Genomic DNA, 21,775 nt, shown 5'->3' with positions numbered 1-21,775 from the left:
TAGTCTTAAAAAATAAGGAGTGGAGACTATGTAAAATATGGCATCATTTTATTACATGTCTCATCAGAAAATCTAATTTGCTCTCTTTTTGTGTGTGTCAGTGTCCCAAAATTATAAAGCATTTCCAATAATTAACAATTAATTAAAATATTTAAGAAGTCCACTGATTCTAATGGGTATATATATAAAAAGCACAGCAATTTGAGGAGAGGTAGTAAATATTAAAAGAGTTTACCTGATCTCCCCATTCATTGATAAATGGCATATTGATATCATCAATAAAAATAGTCATCTTTCTGCCCCCAGGAGGTCCATAAGTACTTCCAACACGTTTGTCCACATAACTCTCTATTGTTCTCTAAAAAGGTAAAAACAGCTCTCATTTTATATCTAAAGTAACAACATTTAAAATGCACTTTTGAAAAACCTGCTACAGCACTCCATCAATGATTCCCTCTTTTTTGTGAGCAGTTTCATTTTTAATTCTAATATTAAGGAATCCAGATCCCAAGGAATCCAAGTCCTGTCCTGCAACCCACCTCTGGCTATCAGAGGTTTTAAAAAAATTTCCAAATTTAGAAATTGCTGTTTCATTATCAGCATTATCATTTCCCTAAATGGTATTATTTGTTTAATTTTTGCAATACAACTGCAGAGCACATGGAGGCAACTTAGATTCCTTTAGCTATGATTTCCCAGGTGTCTTGTGAGGGATGTAATGCAAAATTTTAATATTTTGGTGTCAAGAAAAAGGATGCAATAGACAGGTAAGACTGATATATAACAGAAATGTTTCTTCAAGTTCTACAATATTTTCAGACACATTAACAATGACAGAAAAAAAATACCTTACAAGATGGTACCAGATGTTTTCCTTAGACAAATAATGTTTTCTTTATAAAAGCACAAATGTCACCCTATATGAGTAATGCAGCATGTGCTGTCATAAAGCTAGAAGTATTAATAGTATTTTTGAAACAGAAAACAGAGACATCTTTTGCCCATTGTTTTTTACAATAGGATATTGATGAGTATTTTAAGATACCTACAAAGAATATGTGATTAAGGGGGAAAAGAGAGCTTTAAATATGTTTTTTATTTAACAAAAATTAAAATTAACTCTGAAAAATCAGAAAAAAACCAAAGTATAACAAAAAATCTAAAAAGAAAATCAAAAGTCTTTAGCAAAAATTCGATTCTTAGAATTCCATAATAAAAAAACACACAGCAATCATGAATAGATGCATCTCTATGGGAGTCGCTATATTTAACTCTGATCTACAAAAAAAAAAAATTATATAACTTTCTAAAATGTTGCAATAGCATAGACAAAAATGATCCTTTAGAATTTATCACTTATCACTGAAATTAAGTACCCTTTATACACTTAGCAAGGAAATGGTATGCAAGATTGTTATAATCTATATTTTTACCTGAAACATAAATGGTTCTGTGGCAGATGAAAAGTTTAAACTTTTGAACAAATGCTCTTCTGGGTCATATCTCTTCATATATCCCTTAATCATGACTGTCTTCGCAGTCCCCTGCTCTCCTATGAGCAAAACAGCCTGTAACAGATATTTAAACCATATAAGTAATATCAAAACTTATATTTGTATATGCATAACAGAGCTATTTTTGAGGAAAGAATAGTTTCTGTGTCTGTTTTCAAATGCTACATTTTTGATAGGTTTTTCTTATCTCCATGTGCACTGAGACCATATTTGTTTTTCATCCCACATAGATTCTCCAAGAAATTTCTTTGCAGAGTTAAATGGGAAAGGAAGAAACAAAAACGTGCTAGAGGATTTTCTTCCAGTTGCCAATCTTCTTCCAGTTTTTGCTGCAACAGTTTCTTTTAGTGGATGACCCTAAGAAGGTTTTCTGTAAATGCCTTCCTTTATATTTTAAAAGTTTGTTCATGCACAAAAGTAATTACAGAGGATCCATGTTAAGAAAAAGAAAAAGAAAATATAATGAATCACCTGGGATGCAATGATTAGAGTCAATGATGACAAGATGAATGATTGTAACATCCAGTTACTTTTTAAGTAGTTTTCTATTTATTTTATATGGTAAGTATATACTAAAATATGTAATCCTGCACTTACCTTCTTTTGTTTTGCAATTGTATCTATCAAAAACTGAGTTCTGGTATTGTCAACATTTGGAACCAGAATAGATGCATAGTCTGGGACATGATCTGTTGGATAAATATATTCTTGAACTCTATTACTCCAGTGCTCCCAGGCACCTGAAATGACCAAAAAAAAGTAGTGGAAAATTTAATAATATTCTGATCATGTTCAATACAATAATTTAAAAAATAGATACTATAGGTAGAATACTACAAAGTATAAAAAGGGATAAATTTTATTAAATCCATCTAAAGTGCACCTAACAAAGGACGTTCTTAGCCATGACTTGTAATTAGACTACAATCCTACTAAATGTTGACATACTTATTAAATTTATAAATACTTATCTAAATAAAAACCCCAAAGAATGCTTACCTAGAAACTAATTCTCACACTGCTAGTGAAAAATTACAAAACATGACAATATGATTGCAAATGTGTACACTAAATGTTGCTGGCAAGAAAAAAATAATCTGGATATGAGAGAAACGAATTTCTTCAGAAAAGAACACACCCTGTCATTACAGTAAGTTTTTTGGGACAACGGTTGTGTGTGCTAGTTAAAAATATTGTTCTAGAAAACAGCACACTATTCAAAATATTAAGAATCAAAATATCTCATTATTCTTATAATTCTATAACATTTCAGATTTATGACCACTTATTAGATGTGAGTAATAAGTACTAAGCAAAATTAAAATCAGCTTTTATTCCTTTAACAAAAACTACCAGCTGTAAGAAAATTAAACATAAAATAATATTAAGCTAGACTGAACCAGCCTATGCACAAATTATCTACAAATTGCAGGCTGGCTAAATTAATAGAAAAGTAGTTTGTAAGAAGGAAATTAAAAAAAAAAAAAATAAAATGTTAGCAATAAGCACTCTATGTCTTGTTTCTGACTTCTCACATCCACAAATGTGCTGGCACTACACTGTCAGAAATCCTCAACTCATAGGACTGTGTAATAAGGACTAAAGCAGTAACAGAGTTTTAAAATGACATTTTAAAAAACAATATTGGTTCTTTTTCTTACCACGATCATTTACATAAAACTCATACATCGTTTGATTGCTGTCACGAGGGATTTTTGGCAAGTCTAATTTATTATCATGAGCTCTAATGAAGGCTTCAAGTTTATCTCTACTGTCCAGCTCCAGAAGGGCACCTAAACTCCACATTATTGCAAAGTTGAACAATCTATGCAGACGCTGTGTAGCTGATCCACGTTCTTCCTTCAATGGAATCAAGCCCTCCAGAAGATTAATGGACTGAAAATAGTTTAAAATATGCATTTAGAAAATATTACATAATGACTTTTTATTTACCTATACATGTATGCACATGAATTATTTATAAATATTCAAAATTTAAATCAATACAGATTACAAAAAACACCAAAGATAAAATTCAGAACAACAAACCCAATAAAATGCATTAAAAATAGTTATATAGAATTGAATAAAATTTTCAAAAGCACTTAGGTGTTTTAATCATCAGTTACCCTTTTAAATTATGCCTCCAAAATAAATGCCATTTGTGAACTAGGGTAACAAAGCTTTATAAGGAATTTTATAATATTTAGAACACCAAGAATAGGTGAAGCCTAGCCATTTATTTCCTCTTTTAAGCATGGAAGAATTTTCAGCATCTGTCAGATGTATTTATCTCAATTATGGTACAATTTATGTATCTATCATATTAACTTGTATTTTTTTGTTTAAAAAAGATATTAAATTATTCTGTTATGTGATTGCTTCCTTCTGTTTCTAAGGAACTAGAGTCCACATTCTAGAAAAACAGTAACTTCTTATCTACAATTTTGAGATGTTGCTTATGAATTTGGATGTTTGACTGTCTTAGGTAAACCCATTTATACTCCCTTTCTATAAAAGGCAGTGTGCAGCATATTGTTTCAAAAGGCATATTTTTAACAGTGAAAGAGATTTTCAGTCTGCTCTTGGAGTTAGTACTCCTTATTGTGTTTTGCATCACATATTTGGAGAGGGAAGTAATACAGTAACAAATACTTCTAATGCTTGCCCAGCATCTCTTTTGCAATAGTGGCCAGAAGTGGAAAAGAGTAAAAGAGAACAATCTCTCCTGGGTGTGGTAGTGCTGGGGTAGTACTGCCTGTTGGAACCCTCTTCAGCTTGTGACTTTCTGAACAAGACACACTTCTTCTGCTTTTATAATCCCATGTGGTTTTTTCCACCCTGAAAATAGCAAGACTGGTCTTGCGCCTGCATAAACTTTTATTGTCTATTACAGCCTTTGGCAAGATGTCCCATAGGTCTGCTATTCATGGCATTGAACAGTTTGTTTTCTTCCTGTGTGAACTCCTTCATGCTTATCTTCACTGAATTTCATTTGCCATTTTATTACCTATTTATTCAGTCTCATAAAGTCTGTCTACAGTTCTTCATGGTTAGTTGTTTTGTCCTCAATACCCTGAATAATCTAATATCATCAATAAATTTCTTCACCAAAAACTTTTCCAAATTGTTTACGAACAGTTTTATCAGCACTGATCCCAGCAAAGGTGCCTCAGAATCAGTGATAATTTCTGTCTTTCATGAGAACTGATGATCCAGTCACACATTTCCTATCTTCCAATATTATTTATTTAGAAATTAAACTCCTGCTGTGACTAATTATCATCCATGTAAATCCCTGATAAAAAAAAAATATGTCAAAACACCTTTGATCCTTCATGCAGACTATATCAATCAGATCTCCTACAAGTTTACTGACTTTTCCAACAGGCTTGTAAGGCAGGATAACCCTAAACAAAAAATTGGTATTGAATCTCCTAAGGTAAATGATATTTGTCTACCTAAGGAGTGGGCCAGAGGAGGCATAAAGGGTAGAAAGTCAGTGGAAATTATGAGGAGGAAAGCAAAGATGAGATCACATTTATATGAAACCGTTATAAAATTGTTGTATGAATAGGCAACTTAAATTGTTAACAAATTTAACAAATGGCATTACATAAACAGGTAGATGTGCATCTTTGGGTGAACATCCAAAACTGAGCTTTGGAACTCAAGTACAAGTCTGCCAAATACAACTGCTTTGGTTTGGTTGTGTTTTTTGAAAATGCATGAGCTAAACATGAACTAAGCAGCATGTCCTGAATCCTACCATTGCTAAAGAGACATAAGACCCAACAAACCAGAAGGCTGATAAGGTACAGGGCTTCTGCACAGAGACCATTTGTGGCAAAGCTGGAATTTTAAGGTAAGGAGGGTAAAAGTCTCTGGTGTCACTGGCTCTTTGATAACACAAGAACAGAAGCCTGCTAAGAGTTATTTACTTTGTCACCAATGTGACAGAAACTTACTAGAGATTAACACAAAGAAACATTCAATACAGCTTAAATCAGGGAAATATTTCCCTGATAAAGCAGCAAGAATAGACCACTGACCTGCAGGCACTTCCTAACAAACACTAATCAAAAAGAACAGAAACTTGATCACACGAAAAATCTTCCAGTTCAGTTAGAGGTTTCACAGATAAGAAATGTAGAAGAAAAATAATACCTCTCTCAAAAATGTTGTGCACATCATAAAGTGGTTAGTTCAATTGTGTCTGCCTGGGAACTTTAATTCTAAAGATACTCTATTTGCATTTGATACTGCACAGTTAAGCTCTCCAGCATTTACTGTGGCTGTTAGTTTGCAGTAAAATACTTCACAATCTAGAAAATCTGAAACTAACTCTCTAATGAACAGCAAAAAGATATTGGGTGCAAATTCAGTAGTTTAAAATTAAACTGGAGTGCTATCCAAAGACTTACCTTGTCTAGACTCTTCTTCAAGGGCACCACTGAATTTTTTATGAGTGTGTCAAAATAAAAGAGAGATTACATGGACAAATGGAAAGTCTGGAAACTTAGAATCTGCAGATGACAACAGACTCATAAACCAATCAACAGGAGATATGCAGTACAGGACTAAAAGTCTTGCAAAGTCTGCCAGACACATATTTATATTAATAATAAATCACTGATATAATTTGGACTCCACTCAAGGAAGAATTCCAGCTGATAGGAGAGGAAATTACTGCATTGATCTTGAAAGAACTGATGGACAGAATTACACCTATTACATCCAAAGATAAAAAGATAAATAGATCTAGTCTTCTTTCTCTCTGCTGACACTGCCAGTACAGATATAAAGACCTTTACTACAATTTTTGGTATTAAAAGAACAAAAATGAATCCACTAGCTAATTAAACGTACACTTCTGGAAATTTATTGAAGCCTGCAAATTCCAGTCATTAGAAGACTAGCCTAGGTATGAAGTAAGACAGAGAAGAAAAATTTCTTCTCCATATATTTACAATTCCTCTTATATTGCCCAAGAAACAAATATTGATTTTGAGCTTTTCTTTCTCAGGAGATAATATTTTCAAATTAAATTTGATGGCTATCAAATGTTGTCCTTGCTATTTCTTCACTTTAACTATTATCAGTCAATTCATACAGACTCATGCAGTATCTGTTTTACCTGCATAATGTAGTTACATTCCAGAAGCTCCATTTTAGGGTTAAGGTTTAGCTTCATATATGTATATGCTGGTTCAAAGATTCTGTCATACAAACTTTGCAAAAGTTCAGCTTCTTGAGCAGTACGTTTTTTCAGCCATGCCTGAAAAAGAACATCCACAATAATGTTCTGCAGAAAATGTACAGCAAGGTCTAATTAGGAGCAGCCAGCAATAATTATCTTACCTGCAATATTGGTCTCCAGCTGAGGACAGAAGAACTGATGAAGACCATACCCATTCGAGAAACTGTTGCTGGAGAGGCATTCTCAATGTTGTGGACCTCAAATAACAGTTTACATGAAGGGGACATTGGGATTCGATCTCCATTTGCAAGAGTGAGGGTCTTGTTATCATCCAAAACTGAATTTAAGTTCTCAATCCAGATGGCGTCTACAGGACCATCTAAAACCAGAAACACATTTTCACCTGGAAAAATAATCAAAAGAGAGATAGTTCATATCACATTGCTGAGAAAACAAGAAAATATATGTACAAAAGATGGTTTGGAACTAAAAAATCATAACAAAATTTATTTTATTTATTGTCATTTCCATCATCTATGTGGATGCTTATTACTGAATAAATTCCATACTTAGTTAAGGAAATGTTTTTTAAACAATTGGTAGCAAATGAGGGCACATATATACCTTTATTTTGTTAGATATTTGTTACCTAGGCTAGCTACCAAATAGAAACTGTGCTACTCTCTCTCCCTCTCTACCCTCCCTCAACAGGACAGAGGGAGAACACAATGAAAATGTTTGTGGGTTGAGATAAAGACCAGGAGATCATTTGATAGCTTTCATAGGCAAAAGAGATTCCACTTGGAAAACATTATTTTATTGCAAATTAACATAGATATGGATGATGAGAAGCAAAGAAAAATACCTAGAACACCTTTACCCCACTTGGTTTTCTTTCTCCAGATTCAATCTCTTTCTTCACAACCTAATTAACTCTTCCTTTTTCCTCCTCCTGCCCCAACCCTACTCCAGCAGCACAGGGAGGTTGGGAAGTTGTTGCTAAAATAAGGGTTCTTTGAGCAACTAAGTGATATTGAATGTTCACAGGTCCTTCTCAAGTTAATGAAACCCATCTTAAAATCTGGTTATTTTTCTTATGCTTTGAAACATAAACATAGATGTAAATACGTACATTTTGGCAATTAAATTTTGGAATTCTAGCTTCATTTGGAATACAGAAATTTTCTAATAGAGAATACTTATGCATTTCCAGTGTAAGAAATTTGACTGTCTTTTAAAATTAATATCCTTCTAGGAAAGCTCCCTAGAAGAATTCCCTTTCTTCAATATATTTATTTTTGTTCAGATACAAGTGAAACACTGAAAAAGAATTTCAGTATGCCATTCTTAAAATATTGAAATATAAATATGGGCAATCAATGTATGCAAAACCAAGAGAGTAACATTATTATATAGGGCCATTAGAACAAGTTAGTCTAATTTATGATTTATCAGCTTCCAAGTAACACATCTACGCTGTAGAACAGAAGTGGAAAGAAAATGATAATTCTTTAAAATGTAGATATACTACTGAAATAATAAATCTTTAAGCCGGTGTCCTTTCTTAAGAGGTGTAATCCTATCTCATATGTTCTCTGTAGTTTTCCTCAAGAGGAGCATTTGTGAATATGCTTTTTTTCAATAAATCATTCAAGATACATTTTTATGACACCAACTGAAAAGTATTTACACACCCTTTTTGGTTTTCAGTGTTTTCCTCCACAGAGTAGAGAAGATTCCATCTGTCCAGTCATTGGTTGCAGCATCTAGCTTCCCAAACATTTGAGGAGCAGTAATAGCCTTGGGGTTCATGCGCATTTCCTTATGGGGGTGGCCACATTCCGTGAGAGCTTTCATCAATACAGTGATCACCATTGTCTTCCCAGATCCACTAGGTCCCAATGTCATCAACCCATGGCGCACTAGGTTAGTTTCATACAACTATTAACAAAATCAAAGTAAAAGTAAATACATGACATGCTTTAGAAAGATTTTTTTGCTTGCACTTAGTAGTAATTAAGATATATTAGACTTACAATTTATATGCTCAGGACTGAACTTAGCATGCATCTGCTGAATTTTAGTGTTTTGTGGAAGAGTACATATCTTCAGCTCCTAATTTTTTAGAACTAAACAAGTTTACTATAAATGGTTCACAGAACTAAATCTTACCTAAACTTTTTAAAGTGATTGAAAATAGTTTTATGAGATTTGAAGGGGGGTTTTCTGTATTATTCAAAAGAAAACATTAACAGTAGCAGAACATTAATGCTACAGAAGTATGATTAATTACTACAGTGCTGAAATACTTGAGTATATGAGACAAACATAGGGGCTGCACTTTCTGCAGAACTGTGTATGGGTTTAGTTTCAGGAGAGTTCATACTTAATTTTCTATTTGTCTTTTCATATTAGCATCAGATTTGCTGTGGAAGTGTCAGTCTGCCTACACAAGTATGGATGAACTGAATGGCATGAAGCAGTGGTAGTTCTCCTGGGTGCCAAAACCTTGTAAGATGAAGCATAGACAGCTCTTCCTCTGCAATCTGGACAAAGGCTTGTACCAGTCCAGGATGAAAATCTACAGGCACCACAGTGCAAGTCCCTTGCATTGGTCTTCCTTAGTATGGTGGACACACAACCTTCAGTTTCCCATATTCCATGTGCAGGTTCTTGGGTAGCACAGTGGTCTAGCCACTAACGCATTGCTCTGACTCCTGATTATGAAGAACATTTTAGAAAAACAAATTTTTACCTGAACAAGCTTAAGATTCCATGGTGGATGATTAACCAATCCTGCCTCTTCAACCTGATGAGCTACTGCAGCCTGGAGCTCATCATAGGTACTGCTATCCAGCTGCAACCCCGGGAAGAGATCATTGATAAGGCTGAGAAACAAAGGCTCATCTTCATCTATCTGAAACAGAAAATGTTAATTAATGTTATTTGTAAATGTTAATTAAATGTTTAAAGGATGGCTATCCAAAGAACATTTCCAAATCAAAATTAGCCTCTGTTACAAAAGAATAAGCAGTAATAACCTACTTTCTAGCTACAGATGCTTACAGGCAGCTTACAGGAGAACTTGCTACAAAAAAGCATTCTGAAAATGTCACCCACAAGCCATGCAAAAGAGAAATTCAGAATAGAAAGAAATTTTCCACTGAGTAGACACTGGAGTCTATTAATAAAATTGATTTGTAAACCACTTGCAGCATATATTGGAAAAAACATCCTATCTGGAAAGAAATCTTTAAAAGTCTGATTTAGTGGACACTCATTATTCATTTTACTTATGGTACAATGGTCAGTCTGTACATAAGTCAGGACACTGAAAGTCACATACAGAGGTAAACCACTATTAATCTACTTGAAACTTACATAATGAATGCTCTTTACAAGTCTAATAAACTCTCTATGCTGTTTAATGATAACATGAAGGTTATCATGTTTCAATTTTTAAAGAAAAGAATGTTTGAGATTTTTCTGATCTCATACAAAACTCATTAAATATCTTTTAGGCTTGCCTCTACATGGTGCTAAAATATTAGATTAGATTCTTACCAGCTTAGAAAGATTCATATCTCTTAACCCTCTCATGACAATACTTAATTCGCCTTCAGTTGGTCTGGCTCTCTTTTGAGCTCCAAGGGTCCTCAGTACTGAAAGGATATTCCTCAGACCGAAGTCATAATGGACCTAGAGGGTGGAAGAAGGTTTACATATCAGTAACTAGTGCTCTACCTTTATTTCATCAATATATCAAACTTTACTTGCATATTGTATAGTACAGTTGTCCTGCCTGGAAAATATAGGTAAAATAGGAATTGTTGCTGTTGTTTAGGAATTATTTAGTTAAAATAAATGCAGGCTAATAAAGTTGTTTTCAGGAAGATGTGTGTGTGCTATAAGGTTTTTCTTTCCTAATTTTAATTTAATTGGTTTCACCATTTATCATGCCACATAGAAAAAATAAATATTGTTTTGAATAGAAGGGTTCTAAAACACTAATAGTTCCATTCTAGACCATGTCTTTTCAACTAAGGCATCTTAATGCACAGACTTCAGATCAAGGCAGTGCTACGGGGACACGAACAATTTAAAGCCAACTAGACATTTCTTCTGTGGTTTCCAGTTCCCAATTTCCAACTACTTACCCTAGCTCTAGATAATTCTTTCAGAAAAATTATATGACTGGGATAATTTTTTTCTGGCTGATATGTTTAGGCAGAGAACCTCATGCAACTAACTAAAATGTATAATTTTTTTAAAAAAGGATGTATATACAACTACATATTAATGAATTAATGTAGACATTTATTCAGAATTTTTATAGAGGCATTTGTTTAAATTACATTTAAAGTACTTCAATATTTTGTAAAAGGCATGGAAGTGATGTTTCAGAAACAATCTGCATAACCCAAAAAGTAGGAGGGTTTACTATGTATACACAAAGGCAAAGGGAATACATAATATTACCTGCTTAGTGAGCTGCTCCTCACAAAGTTTATAAAGAACAAAGAATTTCTTAGCCAAGACCACATTATCTATAAATCCATAACTTGCAAGTTTAACCCTTATAATTATCTGAAATACAAATATTTGTAGACATTCTATTAGTTTCTTCTGAAGACAGGCTAGCAAATTAAAATCCATTTTTTTCCATTCAGTTCAGTCAAGAATTATACCTGTCTATCTGGAACCATCATTGCAACAGTTCTAAAGTTAATTTTGAGATTTTCTGGTAGTTCTTGACGTCCAGCATATCCAGGATTCTAAACAAAAAAATGTAATGCATCATTATTATTTGCAATCGTCAAAATAGCCTCCATTTTATTGCTCAATTAAAAAAATGCATGTATAAATACTTAAAGCTATTTAGAGTTAGAAGTCCTGCCTATCAATTATTGTAATTTTAATCTCCCATAAAGTAATCTTGGATTGCCATCTGCCTTGGCATTAGGAAACATACAATTTAAAATTTCCTGCCCATGAAACTACAGGAAATAGTTCTACAAAGCCTCAAGAATCCTATGGCAACAAGACATCATATTCTGAAAATTATTATTACAGGAGATGGAAGAATTTTTACGTATCCATGTAGGTACCCATTAGTCAAGACCTGTGTCTGAAAAATATTTCTTATATCTCCTTCTATGAGTGAGTGTTCTTTTTCTCCCCCATCCTTACAGTATCTTTCTCATTAATAATGTTAAAGTATTAATACTATTAAACTGCTATTATGTTAATATTATTAAAGCATTCATTAATTATTAATGCATTGTTATTAGCACTATTAAAGATATGGTAGTAAAGCATATGAGTGTTTCAGTCCTCTCAGTGAGCACAGAGAATTCTGCAAGTTTGGTCAAACTCTTAGTCTGCATGGTGAATAGCCTTACAGCAATGAAGGGACATAATTATGAACCCTTTCAAAAAATTAAAGTTAAAATGAAGGCATGCCATTCACAAATAATCATATTATTTATGTATTGTGCACTATATCTAATTCTAAAGTGACGTTATTTTATTAATAAAACTAGTAATTTTCACCTTGTCACTTAACCTCTATGTAGTATAATTTGTCACTTCTTTGAAATTATTACTACACTCACCATGGTTAGGAAAATTCCAAACTCTGGATTTAAATCTACACAGTCTCCATCAGAAAAAATGAACTGCTTTTTTTTCTCTTTTCTTGCAGTTAAAATGATATAGATTTGTTGTGCTGCTACTGACAAGACAGGCAACTCAATTCGATTGAATTCATCAAAACATCCCCAAGATCCAGACTGTGCAAGACCTAAAACAGGGAAAGAAAAAAAAACCAATTCTCTCTTGTCCTTCATGCATATATGAATAGCTGAACTAAATTACTTTTCCTGCAAGTAATTAAATTGCATTAGTTTTATTTACTGCCCTGTGTCAAGGCCTACCTTCCTCCAATCCAACTGACTGTTTCTATATCTGTCTGAATTAATACTAGTTGATTCATATACAATGCTTAAAAGTGAATCAAAGCCTGAAAAATTATTTTGACAATTTTGGACATTTGATAAATATTTTTTGTAGATCATTCTGTGAATATAGCCTTTTATTCTAGAGCACCATTCAATTATTTGCAAAAACCTCTACTGTTAGTCTAAAAATATAAAAATATAATATAAATATAAAAATAAATTTAAAAATTAAAAATAAGCTACAAAACACTAGTCCTAAATGTCACCAAAAAATGTCACTGATTTTATTTTACCATTTTAAGTCTGCACTAAATAAGTTCTCATGTCATAGTACAGGATATTAACAACATTCAAAGTTTGGGTATGACTATCAAAGAGAGAAACCCAGAGAAAGAAAAATAAATTAAAAGAGAAATCTAGAAGTACTATATTTATAACAATAATATGTTTTGTATAGGATTATTTTCACAGTTGCCTAATTTCTGTTTGGAAAAGTAACATATATGTTACTAGCACCTAAGAGAATAGCTTTTCCTTTCACAATGTTTTAGAAGAAAGTTTCTAACAGCTTTTTTTCCTAAATTATATTAAATGCTATTAAAATACAGCAAGCCATGTTTTTCTTTCATGTAGACTGAAAGCTTGCTATTTCATTTTGAATAATTTATGCAAGTCATTCAGGGTTTATTCATGTTGTGCAGTTAAGGCTAAATCACTTTAAAGACATTCTGTCGTGAATTTTGTCACTCAAAGATTTTCTAAAATTGTAATTAATGACTTTTAAATGGGCAACATGTTTATAAACCCACAGCTTTATCCACCTTTATTCCCCTTACTTCCAATACACAGAATACCATTACTCCGAAAAATGAGCTGACAGAAACCTCGTGAAGTTCAAGTCATTACTTGGACCAGAATAACCCCATGCAGCAGCACGAGCTCTGTGCTGGCTGGGTTGCAAAGCAGATTTGCAGAAAATGACCTGCTGCTCCATTTACCAACTAATTAAGCGTGAATCAGAGCTATGCCCTTGCAGCACGGGAAGCCAGCTGCATACTGGGCAAGAGCATGGCCTGCAGGGTGAGGCTGTTCACCTCTCATGTTCACCTCTACTCTGCTCTTGTGAGAGGGCAGCTGGAGCACCACGCTCACTGGGGGTTCCAGCAGGGGAGAGACATGGATGTGTCTGCATGAGTGCACCAAGTGGCTGCTGTGATGGTCAGTGGCTGGAGGGAGGACAGGACACAGCGGGAGCGGCTGAGAGAACAGCATTTGAGCCTGAAGAGATGACAAAGGAAAAGGCTATTGGGAGGCACTGAGAAATTGGAGTCAGGCTTGTTTCAGAGGTGCAGAGGAAGAAGAGAAGACAATGGACATGTGTTTCAATGTGGAAGATTCCAAGCCAGAGGAGGTATAAAAAATGTGATAATGAGAATGATCAAAACACATGAGCAGAGGTGCTGCAGAACATCCACCCCTGGAGACAGTTAAAACCCAACACAAATAAAGCGACCTGTGGAATTCTCTTCTATCCTACAGGAAGAAATCCTACCTTTGAAAATCCTGCCCAAACCTCTGAAGTCCATTTGATCAGAGCAGTTAAAGACTACTACGTATTTTCCCAGAGCTTTTCCCATGTCCTTTGTTGTTTCTGTTTTACCAGTTCCAGCTGGTCCTGCTGGAGCTCCTCCCATGTTCATTCCCAAAGCTTGGGCTAAAGTTATATAGCACCTACAAATATTAATTGAAATTTCTTTATTAAATTATATTAAAGATAGAAATGCTTATATATATAAAATACAGATCAAGTTATGCAATAGATTCTACATCCCCTATGTTGAAATGCTAATTCTTCGTAAAAGAATTCCATGGATTTCAGCAAGAAGTTCAGAGAGATAAAAGGCACAAAATATAACATATAAATGTTACTTATAAAAGAAAAAAAAACCTAGAAAATCAAACAAACAACAAAAGAAACAAACTCTGGTGCTAACAAGCTAACAACTCAATGTACATCCCATAAAGGGGATTTCTCATTAACTTTTCTGGCAGCTGTAAAGAGCAATTTTCCTCTTGAATTCTGTTATATCATCATATTTTGCAGCATCCTAACCTATATCCATTTAATTATGCTACCTTTGACTGAATATATGGATGACCCCTTCCTCCATTATGGAGGAAATAGTTACGATTCCAGGGGAAAAAAGAACCCTAAGCTTTTCCTTTTTTTTTTTTTTTTTTTTTTAAGTCTTAAAAGGTCTAGACTGCAGTTTTACTTATATGTGAGCCATAGTTATGATATTCTTGGCAATGCATGGAAGAGTAATGCTAAAGGAATTAAGCAATGGGCTATCTTTGCTGTCAAATCAACAGTTTGGAAACATTTGAACTGAAATATTTCTGGTTTTAATCCATAATATAACAGAGTTTTATAACTAACTGGCTCCTAAATTTAATTTGAATCACTGTAATTTATTACACCCAACTTGCACTGCAGGAACTTTTCTGTTTTCTCTACAAAAAGAAACTCTGAAGTGACAGGGAGGCTTTCTCTTGCAGTTCTACTTCAGTCAATTTTAGGGTAGAGTTTAACAATTTTACACCAAAAATACTCAGTTGCTGAGAGCAATATAGCTCACTGCAAAAATCTACTGAATTTTCCATAATGTCACAACAGCAGCTCTACCTCTTCCAGAGAAATCAAGGTATTTCAAAAGTCACAGAAGCATATACAGCACATAGATATCAAAGTAAATGGTTGTAGGTTGGAAGTTATTTTTCTTGAGGGGATCTTTTTTGCAAGTGAAGTATCTGTTGGTCATCTATTTTCACATTTGGTTAAAAGTAACATCTCAAGAAAGGACTGAATAGAGAAAGAATTTGGATAAGGAATCGAGCAAATAAATTCCCAAGAGGAAAAAAAAAAAAAATTAGAGTTCTTTGTTAAGCCACATTTGAAACAAAATGACCATTCACTTGCCTGGCTATAGAAGAAGGAAGGTGAGTGCATACAGCTTTTTCCTAGACTTTCAAAAAAGCAACAGAAATTTAATAGAATCTCTTATAAAATTTGAAATCTAAAAATTTTATCTAATCTTCTCTTTAGTATATTGCTAAACTGTATGTTACTATATAGCCTTAAGCCAACAAATTTCTGTTATTAAATGTTCTTTTTAAGACTGGGCAGTGATAAAGAAAGAAGAAAAGTGTATAAATTAGTGAGACTCTATTTTACCTTTTTTAAAAGAGTATATTAAGCAAATCTATGATAGTGTTTCATGAATGATCTTACTCACACGACTTAACTCAGATTGGATCTCCTTAAAGATACATGTTAAATAAACACTATAGATATGAAAAGTACTCCTTATTTATAATTGCTTTTCTAACCTGTCTGTAAGAGGTGTTATAACCAGACGATCAGTGCAACCCAGAAATTCATTTTGGTAAACAAAATCAACATCTGTAATTGCTACAATGACTTGATCATAATCCTCTTTATAGTAGAATCTAGATTGCTTTAACCACTCAAAATCAGTCGGTGATTTGATGTTCATTTTTACCTTAAAAGAAATTAAAAGTAAATGTTATAACCAAGCATCTACACTTCTGCCATTACTAACTGTGATATAGTGCTTATTTGTATGTGAATAATGAGTGATTACTCAGATTAAAGTTCCTGTATAAGAAAATTTAAATACAATAAACATGATGTAACATGTTCAGATGTATGCTAAACTGATATTAAAAAATGTCCTGATCACTTTACACAATCATCTCGACATCTGTGTTATCAAATAAATCCTACACTGCTTTGGTAGGGCAGTCCACTTTCCAAGTGAGAAGTGCAAATAGCACACTGCTTAATCCACCAAACACATTGCAACAAAGGGTGGGTGGGGAAAAGATGTGATTGAGGCAGAGAAGTAAATTCTGTGTAACCTAAAAATACTCTGGAAATGTGTCAGGACAGTGTGGAAGGATGCCATTCCCCAAAGACCAAAGGAACTGTAACAATTTAGCACAGCCTCAAAAGTTCAAGTGTAGGACTGCAACCATCTGCTGTTCCTGGTAGGTTTTTCGTTTGTTTGTGCTCTGTGTAGTCTCCTTAGGAGCGTGCAGCCATGTGCCAGCTGAGATTCTGTAAAGTCATGAGGAAATGATGCTACAGTTACAGCACTCAGTGTCTCAGCTCCTGAAGTTATGTGAGTAAGAGTAGTACAATTGCTTATCAAAGGAAGGAAATACTTTGTTTTGTCTACCAAAAAAACCTCTATAGGAAGACATGGAAAATGTAAAACCTCTAAGAAAAGTGTAACATTTGGCAAAAACATTTAGTTTAAGCAAAATTGTATTATTTTTACTGTGGTGAGATTATGGACATCTTTCTCTTTTATATACATACACATGTAAGTGTAGCTACCACATATAAGAAAGAGTATTATGAAAAAAAAAAATGCATTTAGTTGTCAGAAATAAAAATCTATGCTTTACCAAATCATCAAAAATATCGCGCTGATGCACATGAATGGTAATAAGTGTTTCAAATTTCACTCTCTCAAACTTGGAAAGGTCTAGTGTGGTCTGGCCAATCAGTGTATTCAGAATATCCAGAAATTTAGCATTGGTTACATCCATGATTTTTTTGTCTTCCTTAGCATTGCGTAGAGCTTCTTCTCCATCACGTGTCCACAATATTTGAACTCCCAGTAATCCAACCTAAAAATGTAATATATGAAAAATATAAAAACTAATTACTTGTTGTGCTCTACTGTGTTACAGAAGGCTTAATTATAATAGGAACAATAAATTATGGTGTAGACAGTTCCAAAGTATCATTATATCCAACATGAATCTATCTCACCAGCACACTGTGGCTGAATTAATTTCCTCTGCTGCACAACCTGCTGAGAAAGCATTTAAAAATTTCACAAAAATTTGGCACATAGTGAGATACACTCAGACTGAGGACTGCTGTGAGTTTCTCTTCTAATCCATTAGAGGACTCCAGTAATGCAAACCTAAACTGGTTCTGGGGGAGAAGACCTTCTGAAAATTCTCTAATGCCAATTTGTAACTAATTAAAGAACATTAAATTGCTGTGAATTTTCACTGACCATGGGATGGCTTGCCTTCTAACATTCTGTTGTGCCTGGAGTACAGCCTAGAGCACACTGAACTATGAGTTATTTTGCTTCCAAATAAATCTAGAGAGTTATAGGATGTTGTACATAAATTACTATCTCAGATTGGTTTTGATTCAAAATACTCACAAACAAAAAATGACAGACAAGCACTGTATCCCTTTATTACTTTTATTACCCACATTTCTATATTCACAAAGCACCAAGCCCTAAAAATTTTACTCAACATCTCTTTCTACTTTTCTGGCTCCCTATGCCTGTAATGAGCTCGTGGTTACAGAGTTTGTGCATCAGAAGATAGCCTGATGATTTTAAATGGTGAGCTATAGGTAGAGTCTAAAAATAAATAATTTTAGAATGACCAATTAGTCAAAGGAAAACAAAAAATAAATTAAATAAATATTTGATTGTGGCTATTTCATGCTATCTATAGCAGCAGCTTCTGAGCCAGAAAAAAGGCAGTTTGAAAAAAACATTTCATTGTTCATTTGTTATTTTGCCCAATTTCTTCTTTCTTCTTCTACACAGCTTTTCTTTGTTAAAATTTCTTGGCCATACCCTTTCAACACAAACAATTTTTTGAACATAAGGACTTAGCAATATGTGAGAAAAGATCTTTGCAGATGGTAGTAAAGCCCCATCAAAATGTCTGACACGAAACAAGACAGTCTTTATTTGTTTAAGGTAGTGAAAAATTTCAAGTAAACACTGCTGAGACAATACCCAATGACCCCATTAATACAGCTTTAGGATAATTCTATTAAATATTTAAATATACTGACTTTTTTTGTTTAAATAGCAACATACTGGACAGTTTTAATATCTGCAGAATTTTTAAAGATTACACCTAGTACTGTACCCCTCAGCAAATTACAGATTCAGAATTCATACAGGATGGGAAACAGTTCATTAATTTTTAATGAAACTTATCAATTATCAGTAAGATGGAGGAGTTTCTAGAATCATTCAACATGGCCTTGTATTAGGACTACATTATCATAGTGAAAAATATATTAATTATAAGGTAAATTTTGCAAATTATGAAATAAATGATCATAATCATAGTTCTTGCAATCTTAAATTATGAGAGAAGTCAATCTGCTCATGCAATTTTATTTGCAGCTGAAAGGGATTCAAAATCCATTACAGAAAATATTAGCTCTATTTTATATTCTGCAAGAAAACTAAAAAACCTAAATTTAAAGCAGATGGCAAGAAAAATATTATGTTATATACTGGGTATCAAAGTGATTTCAGGTTACCTTCTACTGCCCAGCTTTTTTCCCTTGTTTCCTCTATGAAAACTCCCTCACACAGGTAATCCCACAAGTTCTTTACCTTCCACCTGGCCCCAGATACAACCCAGACTGCACACACACATCCACATTTCCTATTCTTACCTGGGCTGGGAATTGATTAAGAAAATTCAACAACTGATATCCTGGGTCACTAATTTGGTAAAATGCTGCCCTAATTATGCCATGCAATGACCTCTGCTGCATTTGCAATAAAATCTTCAACCAAATTTCTACTGGTCCTTTTGCAAGCACTGGAGTGTCCAACTGTAAAATTAATGAAAGTAAATGCATAAAATAGAATATATTTACCAACCTTCTGTTCAAGAATATGAGCTACTACATAGTTACTAAATTTCTATTCACAACAGCTACAGATTTTACTATAACTAATATTCAAACAATCTATTTAATGAAGACATATTCTACTCTTGTTAACAACAATCCTTGAAATATTTGTTTGTATTAACAATAATTCACCTTTATACATCTTATATCTTCAGTAATAAAATTATTTATCAATTGATGTTTTTAGAAAAAAAATCAGATAATTACTGTAATTTTTTCTCCTTCTCTTGATATGACTGCCAGTATACGATCATAGTCCTTCGAGTGAAACTCTACTTCATTTATATTGTCAGATATGGAAGTCAGATGTGGCTGTAAGGATAATTCAAAAGTTATTAAATGTAAATATTCAGTAATTACAAACAGAAAAAAATCTCAAATAAAGTTACCCTGCAAAATTCATCTGAACCTACAGATGATTTTCTGGCCATCTGTAGGAAATAATTACAGAAATGGCTGTGTAGAATTTTATCTTTGTCTAATATATTTTTACAGTTTCCAGAGATGATCTAGCAGAGATCAACTGTCTTATCTTAATCAACCCTCAGTAATAATCCAGACTAGCTGGAAGAATTTTGCAATATGCAAAACAGGAAAGCCTCACAGGGTCCTTTTATTAGTTTAGCTGGGAAAGAAACCACCAGCAAATCACTTGATCAAACCATGTTCTAGTGCTCTGAATTATGAAAATGGTTTTGAATTACAGGTATCCATTTCATATTTTGTTAAAGAATGGAGAGCAAGAAACAAAATTTGCTTCTTCCAGCAAACTTTATAAAAAGAAAATATTTGCATCTCATTTTATTAAATGCTCCTCCATATTCTAATTTTCTTATAGAAGTAGAAAAATAATAATTAAATTCATACCTGAATTGTATGAGAATCACTTGCTTGTCCAAGAATTTCAACAAGTGCAGGATCAGAAATAAAAAAGAATCTTGGAAACAGCAGTCTTTTCTTCTCTAAATATCTTTAAAATTAAAATAGATTTTTATTAAACTATTTCAGTTTGTAATTTTTTCTATATGGGGATTTAAGTAAGTCTGAAATACAATTAATGATTCATACAAAAGATTTACATATAGCAAAGCAAGCAAAAATCAAACAATTCATACCCTGTAAGTGATTTCTGACATACTTCCAACTGCTCATGTAGGTAAGGGAGAAGTTGCTCCATAGTATCATCTCCAACACAGCAGGCAATGACATTTGGATTTTCATGAGCTCGTTGCATTATTTTCACCCAGGATTTGTCGATATTCTGAAAACGCTTTGCTTCCTACATATAGGAACACCAAAGCATAATCTGTTGGAAATTATTGCACAGAAAGCTTTCAGTGTACAATGTTAGGCAAACATTTAAAGTTTACCTGGGGCAACTCTTTTGCAATATCTCCTGCTACAAAAACAGCTTCAAGATAAATCCAGAGGTTCTGCACAACCAGCCATTCTTCAATTATGCGTGAAGAGTTGCTTAGTTTAGAAACCCAGTTCTGAATTTGCTTTTTAAATGCCATATTGTATCTAAAAGTGGAGAGGAGGGTAAACTATTTAATTCCAAATAAAGCTGTTATAAGATAATAGCTTTATTTGGCTATGGTGAAAAATGCCCTAAGCCCAGAACAAACTAACTCTCATTTCACTTAGAACAAGAACAACATTATGGAAAGTTTTTAGCAGGTTGGTGACATTCAAGTATATTGAGACAAAAGTTGTCTCTATTGAATGTGCATGGAAATCTTCCTAATACAGATGCTTTTAATTAGACCTTGTAATACTTTGTTTCATTAAAGAACATTTAATTCAAATTTGCTGCTAACTTAGCTCAATAATAGTACTATCACAAAGTATTTCTGAAAACACCATACATGAACAATGCCAAGTACCTATTGGACAGTAGAGAATCCAGAACCATTAAACTGTCCTCCATCAATATCATAATTTCTGTTGATTCATTTCCCTTTAATAGTAATTCTCCTCTTGCTTTGAATTGCGAAAAACTCAGAATTTGAGCTCCCCAGGTTTCAGCTACTTGAAGCAGTTTAGCTTCTATATCCTTTTCCTTCATAGCAGATATGCATATATCCTGCAAAGCAAGAACCACTATTTAGACTCTCCAATCTTGTGAAATGAATTTCCTAATACTGCACCATCCAGTCATAGAATATTTAAAGTGCAGATATCACACTACAAATGCTACTCACTCAAATTACTTGTATGGATAACTGAAATAAAAACACTTTAGGAAATGGATGGATATATACTTTCTGTGGCTTCACATTTTGTTATTTCTGGGTAAAAATATTTTTTTATC

The 21,775-nt window shown here is 33.4% G+C and overlaps 1 protein-coding gene across 1 annotated transcript in view; it reads right to left on the bottom strand.

Moving 5' to 3' along the window:
- DNAH8 (dynein axonemal heavy chain 8) overlaps positions 1-21,775 on the bottom strand; it is a 111,263-nt gene that overhangs the window by 43,802 nt on the left and 45,686 nt on the right. Inside the window, exons 36-56 of the mRNA XM_079298932.1 lie at positions 21,348-21,547; positions 20,832-20,985; positions 20,577-20,740; positions 20,329-20,431; positions 19,669-19,773; positions 19,219-19,380; positions 17,169-17,393; positions 16,065-16,237; positions 14,227-14,405; positions 12,330-12,517; positions 11,403-11,489; positions 11,194-11,301; positions 10,279-10,413; positions 9,470-9,631; positions 8,409-8,655; positions 6,876-7,117; positions 6,652-6,792; positions 3,176-3,410; positions 2,112-2,254; positions 1,434-1,568; positions 236-358 (exon numbers count right to left, since the gene is read on the bottom strand). Coding sequence (XP_079155058.1) covers positions 236-358; positions 1,434-1,568; positions 2,112-2,254; positions 3,176-3,410; positions 6,652-6,792; positions 6,876-7,117; positions 8,409-8,655; positions 9,470-9,631; positions 10,279-10,413; positions 11,194-11,301; positions 11,403-11,489; positions 12,330-12,517; positions 14,227-14,405; positions 16,065-16,237; positions 17,169-17,393; positions 19,219-19,380; positions 19,669-19,773; positions 20,329-20,431; positions 20,577-20,740; positions 20,832-20,985; positions 21,348-21,547 — 3,411 coding nt within the window. The remainder of the gene's footprint in view (positions 1-235; positions 359-1,433; positions 1,569-2,111; positions 2,255-3,175; positions 3,411-6,651; positions 6,793-6,875; positions 7,118-8,408; positions 8,656-9,469; positions 9,632-10,278; positions 10,414-11,193; positions 11,302-11,402; positions 11,490-12,329; positions 12,518-14,226; positions 14,406-16,064; positions 16,238-17,168; positions 17,394-19,218; positions 19,381-19,668; positions 19,774-20,328; positions 20,432-20,576; positions 20,741-20,831; positions 20,986-21,347; positions 21,548-21,775) is intronic.

The sequence above is a fragment of the Erithacus rubecula genome, assembly GCF_903797595.1.
Source record: "Erithacus rubecula genome assembly, chromosome: 2".
Classification (NCBI taxonomy): Eukaryota; Metazoa; Chordata; class Aves; order Passeriformes; family Muscicapidae; genus Erithacus; species Erithacus rubecula.
Note: the sequence above shows the minus strand (reverse complement) of the source record. Positions and strands in the feature narration are given on the sequence as shown.